This window comes from Triticum dicoccoides, chromosome 4A (genome assembly GCF_002162155.2).
Source record: "Triticum dicoccoides isolate Atlit2015 ecotype Zavitan chromosome 4A, WEW_v2.0, whole genome shotgun sequence".
In the NCBI taxonomy this organism is placed as follows: domain Eukaryota; kingdom Viridiplantae; phylum Streptophyta; class Magnoliopsida; order Poales; family Poaceae; genus Triticum; species Triticum dicoccoides.
Window position 1 is genome coordinate 139,091,002 of NC_041386.1, and position 9,916 is coordinate 139,100,917.

Below are 9,916 nucleotides of genomic sequence, written 5' to 3' on the forward strand. Positions count from 1 at the left end.
ACAACTAACCAAGTTAAAATGAACACTTCCCATTGCCTGATATCCCTTCAGATTTGCCATCTTTGCTAGATATTTTACTCAGCTTGATAGGAGTACCAATTATTTCAAAATTTAAACACCTTCGCACGAATAATTGCATAACGATCACCATTACCACAACTTAGCTAAGTATAATTCTGGTTGCCATAATGTCATGCGTGTATCAGACACGTCAGCTAACGAGCGAGAAGACTGGTACCTGGCCGGGGAAAAGGAATGCGGTGGTGGGTTTGTAGTCGGCGAAGAGCGTGTCGGCGCCCGCTGCGACTGCCGACCCGACGGACACTCTAGTGGAGACCCGAGATCTGAATGGCGCCCTCAGGTTCGTCGCCGGGCTCGGCGCGGACGGCCTGAGCAAGGCGAGCGTGGAAGCCATCGGAGAGTCCGAGCGGAGGCGGCGAGGAGAGAGGCGTGGGAGGCGAGGAGGGCGGAGGAGCATGCGAGTGCGGCCGCGAGCTATGTAGCTTGGTGGGTGGCTTGCTGGCGAGTAGCGGGGCGGAGGGGGGCGGAGGCGGAGCTCACGAGGTCGAGCGATACGCCAGAGGCCGCCCGTGTGGTCCTCGAGCTTGCGTTAGCTGGGCTTGGCTGACTACTGTGGGCTCGTTTCAGCTTTCTCCCGCCGTAGATCAGCCTTCTCAAAAAGAGGCAGGTTCAACTGATCTCGATCATCAAACTAAGTCAATCCAACGACTTAGTCTGCTCGAATAGCGAGTGTTCAACGTGTTTAACGTGTAATTGATATCATACCAAATATTACATTAATAACAAAATTAACACACAAATAATAACATACCTAATATCTACGTGCAATTAATATATTGCCTAAATATTAACATACATTGCACGTGCACATTTACTAGTAAAGGTGAAAATTTAGCCATCTTTGCACGGGCTCATCTATTCATTCATTACTACTGTCAAATTTAGCCATCTTTGTCGGTTCATGATGGACATAATTTGTTTCTCTATGACAACTCACGATTGAAGCTTGCATGATATCACACGCTAAATGATAGCAGTCGTCGAAGACAATATCAGCTGCCCCATATGACCGTCCTTCTTTGTTCATCATCGAAATCATCTCAGCAATCCCCTAAAAAAGGGAAATCACCTCAGCTACATCAGAAGTTTATAATCAATATGTTGCACCCAACTGATTGGGCAAGGAACATGTCGAAGAGGCAGGCACTGAATTTAGTCGATACGACATCGAGGCACCATGAATTTTCTTATCATTGGCGACAATCATGTCTCCCTTATCATGTCTGAGAATATTCAACTAAAAAACATTACATATGAGAATATAACCAACCGACGCATGTGAGATCGTTATCGAAGGCAACATCCACAATTAACTTTACAATACCTAATGTTGGCTTGATCCAGCCACATCTTTTTGCCTTGGCCTTCGGGGATGACTCGGTTGTGAAATTCGCCATTAGAGCTCACAGAGAAGAAACTGTCCTACTGGACGCGACACGCCAGCTGCGGCGACGGAGCGGGCATCTACTGGATTCATACCCGGAGTGGCAGTGAAGGTGCCCGATTGATGGATCCGCGCCCGGGTGGCTCCAAAGGGGGAGATCGGGTCTCAACCCAGGACCGAAGAAGCACGACCCGTGCGGCTATCTCCTCCTCGTCTGACAGGCGGCGAGCTCCTAATCAATGTTGTCGTCGGATCTAGACCGTTCAGACTTATATATGCTGCTCACCATGCCAAAGGTGGCTAGAGATGACTGAGGCAGAATGAAGTGGACTAGTTGAAATGGCTAGGGTTTCATCTGGGGTGGGGATAGAGATGGGTTTTGTGGGGTCAAGGGTGGGCCGACCCGATGTGGAGGACGCATCCGGATGGCCTCAAATCCGCCTCACATATGGGCTGAAAATGATGCTGCCGAACAGGCCAGATATATGAGCTAGGTTTGGGTCCGTTTTGATGACAATTTCTTGTCCAAATTGCATACGGGCTGTCCGCCCAGATCTATGGAAAAGGTAGGGGGTCCGGCTGAAGATGCTCTAACATTGGTCTGCACTCATGACTATAACTTATTTTATGGTTGTTGTATCTAGTTAGTGTGAGAATATTTATTCAATTCAGTAAAACTCTATGGTCACATCTAATAAGGAACTCATCCAACTATCTGCAACAATCGAAACAAATCAGTGATGTTACACCGATTTCATTAAAATTTTAGATTGTTTTCAGGTCAAAACTTTTCAAGTTTGACCTACTATGTTCAGGAAATGTTATGCTATACAACAACAAATACATATATATTATGTGCAAATATAAAGATTCTAATAAAACTAATTTAATGTTTGGAGATGGTTATATATTCTTCTTTGAAGTTGGTCAAATTTAAATACATATGCTCTAAAACACCCAGTAACCGAAGGTGAAGAAAAAAACTAAAAAAAGAAACAAAAAATAAAAATGAAAAAAGGAAACAACAACGCGTTCTATGCTGCTACACCTTTCTTATTACTAGAGGTATATAGGCTGTGTTTTAACGTGCCAGACTGAGAAATGGAAGCGTGTGCGTCAAGGACGTATTTGGTTACATTGCCGATTCAGTCTGGTCCGGCGAGCCTGGCTCTATTGAGCCGGTTTGAGGAGATGCAGGCCAAAAAACCCCGGATGCATATAGTTTGGTTGCCTGCATGCCTCTAGTTACATGAGACAACCATTTTTGATTCAGTGTTTGGTTGCCCGCATTGCATTAGGTGCACATATGACATGGTTTGGTTGCAACCTGTATAAGGTGTTGTCACCACTTCTAACTAGTGGTGACCTTACCACACACAATCTGAACATAGTGCCAGCTAGTTAAACAAATGACAGTTCATCCTAACTACAATCAAATGACAAATCAAATTATTAAGAGCCATTGGCTAAATAGAGGATAGTTTATCGGTGTTGCTGCTTCATCTTCCTCTTCTGCTTCTTCTTCTGCTGCCGCTGCTTCTTCTTCCTCTTCTTCTGTGCTTCTGCTGTTGCTGTTTCTTCTTCCTCTTCTTCAAATCCTGCACTGACCTCTCTTAAGCCACATTGCCTCTGCCCACTCCAACCTTTTGTTTTTCCAAGCGTCATTGTCAAATGCCTCCACAGCATGGCCAGAGCTAACAACATCGTCAGGCCCGCTCCTCAGGCGCATGTTCATCAAAGCCCCACTGGAGAATCCAGTTATGCAGAATGCAATAAGCAAGAACTAGCTTAACTTGAGTGGAGTATGGGTGGAATGACTTCTGATCCAGGATCTTAAACCTATTTTTCAGAGCTCCAAATGCCCTCTCAACAGTTACTCTAAGGCTGGAGTGTCTGAGATTAAACAGCTCATGTGCAATCCTAGGAAAGTTCCTACCAGAGAACTCGTTGAGATGGTACCTTGTTTTCTTGAAGGGTGGAAGAATACCCGGCCGACATGCATAGCCAACATCTCCAAGGTAGAACTTGCCGTCGGGGATGTTGATCCCATCAGGTCAACTCATGCTGTTAGTGAGAATGTTTGCATCATGTGCTAATCCCTCCCAGCCAGCCAGCACATATGTGAACTTCAGATCAAAGTCAACAACAGCAAGCACATTCTGGCCTGTGTAGTCCTTCCTCCCCCTGTATGCTGCAGACTGTGACCTAGGAACTCTAGCAGTGACATGAATACCATCTATTGCCCCAATGCAGTCCTGAAAATGGCATCATTAGCCTATGTTAGTGCTGAACTTGAACAATACAAGCATATCAAGCTATGAAAAGTGTATATTATCAATGCTCACCTTGAAGTATGGATACCATCTTGGGCTTCCGCAAATCTTGGGTGGAGTCTGGCCAGATGGTCTCCTGATCATCTCTCTCTAAGCTCCCCAGCAGCAAAAAGCACCTGCTTGAAGTATCTAGAGATGGTCTCCATTGATCTCCTGAACGTGTTGTGAATGACCCTGAACCTCTGGTTATGGCCAACAACATGGAGGAACATGGCCACTTGCTCTTCGACACTGGTGTTGATGCTATCTTGTAACAGGCCCCTGCTCCTGAAGGTCTCAACAAGCCTGGAAAATGGTGCTCTTTTCATTCTAAGCATCCACAGAGCCTCGACGTTATTGCAGTTGTAGATGTAGTTCAGATTTTGGATCCTCCCCTGTTCCCGGGGAAATAATGGACCATAGCGGATCAACGGTCTCCCAGCACGACGAACAACTCTCTAGTGCATGAACATGACCCATGCCTGAATCACACTAATCAGTGATGCTGCCTGGATTATCAGCCTCATCAGTGCGTCCATAACCTAGTCGACATCGACGGTTCGTTCAATGGGAATTCGATCCTACACCTAGCTTAAAGGCCTAACCACTGAGCTAACAAAGGGGGAGGGGGTGCTGCTTACCGGCATCGGAGACGAGGACGGCGTAGGGGGAGCCATGGCACAGAGTAGGTCGACCAGACGATGGCCAACAGCAAGGGGAGCATCAGATCCGCCGCAAGCGCCGCCGCCTCTTCCGCCACCGCCGCCGCCTGTAGCGCAGATTTGAAATCGCAGCCATCGCCGGTGGTGAGACAGTAGCGAAGAAAGGGGGCAGTGGCTATGGATGAGCGAGTGAAAGGGGGGTGAGGCTAATTTGACGCCGGGACGGCGCGCCAGATTTCCATCTCCCGCCATCCCCCTAGCTCGCGCCTCGCTCCCGCCCGTGCGACCTCGCGCCGCACTCAGCCTGGCTCGCGAGAAACTGCCGATCCGAGGGTTTCCAACGAGACAGGCTCTGGGCTGCTTTGAGAAGCGTGCGATGTAGGCCCAACAGGACAATCAGGCAACCAAATAGGCCTCTCCTTTCATGCGCGGGCCTGGTTGAACTCGGTGCGGGCAACCAAACACGCTCCAAGTGTTTGCTTGCATCCACTGTTTCAACTTAGTCGAATAATATAAGCATGCACGAGGGCGACTTGACGGACACGGACACGGCTGCTTGCGCGCATCGATATCGCCCACAGGCCAACTGTTCGCGAACTCTGCACAAGCACCATGCTGAACCAACCAACCAGCCGTAGGCGGCGACCGTCGTCGACCGACCGCGACGGCCCCATGTGATCGATCTACTAGCTGCGTACATCCCCGTACTATCAGGATCATACATGCCCACGTCACTCGCGTGTACGAGCGAGCACCACACAACTAGCTAGGCGGCAGACGCCGCGTTCCTGTACGTGCGCGTACGAGGGCCCTGGAAGGATCACCGGAGATACACTTTGCGTGCTCTCACCAAATAGACCGGCCGCGCACATGCCGCGCACGGAGATAAAGACAGCCACTACGAACTGACGCTTTGGCCTTTTTTTTTCTTGACAAACGCCTTCGGAGTTTAAAAAATAAATCAACAGTGCTGCTATTTGAAGACGTGTTTCTCAAAAAAAAAAAAAAGCTTTTTGAAAGACGTCAACTTGGAGTATTCGCTTTCCCCACTTGGGCATGCTGGGCAGGGTGCAACTAGTGCGGTTCGTTTTCCTAGCGACAAAAGCCTTTCATTTGCTTATTTTTGCAGGCCAAGTTGCATGTCGATGTTGGGCTGTAGTTGTACACTTGTACTTCGCTTCTCTGCTTTTAGAGTTGTACTTCAGCTATAGCCCAAGGAGGAGGAGAAAGAAAGCGATCTCGCCTGACGCCGAGCGCTTCCTTCCGCTGTCGTCCTCCTACGGCTCCCCTCTGCCGACGACCCTGGTCGTCGGGGTCGTCGGTGGTGAGGAGGGTTGCTGGATCCACGCGTGTGGACCATTTTAGGCTTTAGTAGTTTAGGTTTTGGGCTGTTCATTGTCTTACCTTCGACGGCGGTGATGGGGGCGCTGAATAAATATTTTTCAAATCCTACCCTAACTAGGCGATCGGTCCTATGACTGGGGACGTATTTGGAAATCAGTCTGCTTAGGTAAGGATGAATGGCGACGGCAGCATCTTCGTGGTGGACGTGTGCCCTCAGACTTCGTCCTTGCGACGATGTTTGCTCCAGCGTCGTCGCGGGGCTTGGGAGGTAGTCTAGAAGCGGATGCAGATTGTAGTCTGCAACGGCGGCATCTGGAAGATGATGGATCATGTGCTGGGTTTGTGGTTCATAGATGGCGGGTATGGTTTTCTCCTTCGACGTTTTAGTCCTGCAGGGGTGGCAGATCTGGATTTCGATGGCGTGTACGGGTGTTGCCCCGGGCTGATTCGTTGTAATGGTTCCACCTTTGATGAGCCACCTTGGAAGTTCGCAAAGCTGCATATCAGCGATGGAGCCGCGTCGAGCTCGGATGAGGAGGTGATCCGTTTGTGGTGGTGCCACAGGCATGTGACGGGCGTTGGTGTCAAGCTCATAGATTTCCTCAGTCTTGATTGCTATTTTCCTTCTTGGCTGACGTTCCCTTGTGCAAAGACTAGCGTTCTGCTGTCATTTCAGTTTTGTCAGGTTGGTTTGTACGTGACTTGTACTATAATTCTTATGATATAAATGAGACATGTACTATGATCCCATGCAAAAAAGGTATACTTCAGCTATCTATCCCACCTAATCAACTTTTTTTTTCCAATTAAAGATCTTTCCAGAAATTGATTTGTAAATTTGTCTCAAGAACGTCTATAATCACAATAATATGTGCATTTTTGATCGGTGCTACAATTGCACTATATAGCTTATTTATGGTAGATCACGGTATTTGATTCATTGATCCTACACCTCCCTCCCAGCTGGCTTGTGTATCTCCCAGAAAACCAAAGAAAAAAAAGGAAAGGAGTCTTCATGTCATGTTATTGAGGTCCTTGTTTTAAAAAAACGCCGTCTGGGAGTATTACCAGGACCAACTAGAAAAGTTTTGGGTTCCCCGACATCAAATACCCTAGAATCATCGATGGCCTCCTCCGAAGGGGTCCGCGTCCCCGTTGCGTACTATGTGTTGGAATTGCGTGGTTTTTGGGATTAATGAGTTGCATGATCAAGCGCGTTAGTTTGGACCAGCGGTACCTTGTGTCATTGAGGCACATATTGCAAAGTAATGCGTGGACGGTTTGGCGGCTACCGTGTGTCTTGATAACACCTATATTGTCTGAAGCAATAGACGGAGTCGAAGACTGTGTGGAGAAGCCCAATTTGTTTGAGTATGATGAACTAATCAAAGTATCATGTTGATATGGAGGTGTAGGAAAATAGGAAGGATTCAATGAGGTTAATTTGTTGGTATGGGGAGGCAGGAGGATATATTGTTGGAAATATGCCCTAAAGGCAATAATATTGTATTATAATATTTCCATTTTTATATTAAGAGTTTATATTTCATGTTATAACTGCTATGATCCTAGAATATGTGATTTGGCGGAAAACTCATATGCATGTGTGGAATGATAAGCGGTAAAGAATAGGTTCCTAGTCTCGCCTCTAAGACTGGCTCAAGTGTTCTTGGTGGATCTTAGGATATTGTTAAGTGTAACGATAGTCCTAAAGCAGCATTGAGAGTATGACATTAGAAGAACTTTCATACTGAATTGGCCCAAACTTGTTTGTCATACTTTGAGATAATATCGTCTGAAATCAATTGATATAACACAGAGTGTTAATATGTGTTTTAGTTCCTTAGACCATGAGAGTATCATAGTCACTTCTTACTGTATGGTGGTCTTTGGGGTTGCTCAAGCATCATCTGTAACATATTGATCATAACGACAACTTACAGGTTCATCAGAAAGTTTGACAAGGGACTAGATAGCTCAAGAATGGGATTTGTTCCTCTGACAATGGAGAGATATTCTTAGGGCCATCTCGGTGTGATGGCATCCATCATCGTTTGTCCAGACACAGGTGAATATGTCACGGGGATGTCGGAACATTTCAACGAGAAAGAAGAACAAAACTAGCAACGAGAATGACGGTATAGTGAGCATGTGTATGACTCAAGATGATATCAGCACACCTTGGGTTTTCTAAAGTATCACAAAGCAAAGGGAACATCACATGATAACCAAAGGTTCACTCAAATATCATTCGTGTAATCATAGGGATCGATACGGACGTCCACGGTTCCGCTATCAGTCATTGGACGAAGGCGTTTCGTTCATGTCTATGATTTAACGAACCTATGGGATCATAGTCTTAAGGTAATCACGGTACATGGAGTGTTAGTAGGACAAGAGTATCGAGGATTTATTTGTGGAATTGTTTCATTAATATTCGGAATAGTTTCGAGAGGAACCAGAAGCGTTTCGGGGTCATCAAAAGGGTTTCAGAGTTTATCGGGCGCTACCGGGTATTACCGATAAATAATATATAGGTGGAAAATAATTCTGAAGATGTTAAATTAATAATAAAATGCTCTAGTAATTGTTAGGAGGCTTTTATATTTAATTTAATATCAACAGGCCTTAAAAGGCCAAGAGGTGGAAGTAGTAATGGGCCACCATGGCCCAATAAGGAAGACTCCCCACTTTTCCAAGTGGGGAGGCCGAATTGGAGTGGGGGAGGAGGAATCCTCCGCCCCTTGGTCGACACACCAAGGAGGGTCTTTCCCTCCTTGGTGGCAGCCCCTCCTCCCCCCTCTAATCTATACTCCCTACGTTCCTTTATATAAGGTGTATTTGTTTTTTCAAAAGTCAAACAAGTGCATGTTTGACTGAGTTTTTAGAAAAATATATCAATATACACACTACAAAATTTATATCATTTGATTCATCATGAAAAGTAGTTTCGTAGTTTGTCTATTAGGTATTCCAGATGTTGTTATTTTATTATATAATCTTGGTCAAACATTCAAATGGTTGACTTGCACAAAAACCAATACACCTTATATTCTCGAACGGAGGGAGTATATAGTAGAGGATTTGCCCTTTGTGATACACAACTTTTGGAGCCTCCTCTAGTCTTCTAGTTCTAGTTCTAGTTGATTCTAGTTGATCAATTAGAGGTTGACCTAGATCCTCTAATCCTCACAATTAGAAGCCCACTGTGGTTCTAATCTCCTCCCTCTAATTCTTTGGCGATGATTAGCTCTGGATGGCGAAGCACTGCCAGATCATAAAGACCGCACGCTTGCAACCAAGTAGAGAGGCCATTTTTTCATCTTCCGTTCGAGGGATCATTCATCAACGGTTTGAGGGACTCCAAGTATGATCTACACCGACTCATCTATTTCCATTGCACTCTTGAGTCGGTACGACCGTAATGCAAACCGTTTATGCATCTTCATATTGTTCCTTGGTGTTCGTAGGGCAATTTTTTGTTTTCTACTATGTTTCCCAATAGTGGCATCATGAGCAGTTCTATGAGTAGATGCTGGTTTTGATCTAGATCACATCTGGATGTGAGGGTTTGATGTTCTTGTTGTGCTTCCCTCGAGTGCTACTTCGGTTCAGTTCCTTGACGACATGATGTAGCTTTGTACAAAGTTCCGACAATCGATCGGTTATGGCTGTCGATGATCTGCTAATAGTTCTTTGGGCTTCATCTTAGTCCAGAATAGTGAACCGTCACGTGACAAGAGGGCGACAGAGATGAACGATCTTCTAGGGGGTCATGCATATTTGATGAAGTTTAGTGTGGGGCTAGGGATTTTTAATTAAGTCTCTTCCCTCACACACCCTGAAAGTTAATCTAGCAACAAGAATCGTAGCCTTGATTGTGCACGTAGGTAGTTAGCGTTATCCGGAAATCCTAGAAGCCACATAATTAAAATTTGCCAAAACGATTAGAGGACATCTAACTTGGTATTGCAGGTTTGCATATGATGTGGTATAGCCCTTGTCATGATAATGAGCTTATGTATGAGATGGTTATATGTTGTAATGTTAAGTGGCCTACGCGTCACGACATGATGGCTGGAGCTACGAAATTGCCACTTTAATGTAATAGATGTAGAGAGAGCCTACAGGTT

General features: G+C 45.8%; 1 protein-coding gene and 1 pseudogene across 1 annotated transcript in view; both read right to left on the reverse strand.

Moving 5' to 3' along the window:
• LOC119285435 (malonyl CoA-acyl carrier protein transacylase-like) overlaps window positions 1-617 on the reverse strand; it is a 4,110-nt gene extending 3,493 nt beyond the window's left edge. Inside the window, exon 1 of the mRNA XM_037564706.1 lies at window positions 239-617. Within this exon, the coding sequence (XP_037420603.1) occupies window positions 239-478 (240 nt within the window). The 5' untranslated portion in view covers window positions 479-617. The remainder of the gene's footprint in view (window positions 1-238) is intronic.
• A 2,439-nt stretch (window positions 618-3,056) lies between these two features.
• Window positions 3,057-4,316, reverse strand: LOC119283458 (annotated as a pseudogene).
• Window positions 4,317-9,916: the final 5,600 nt, after the last annotated feature.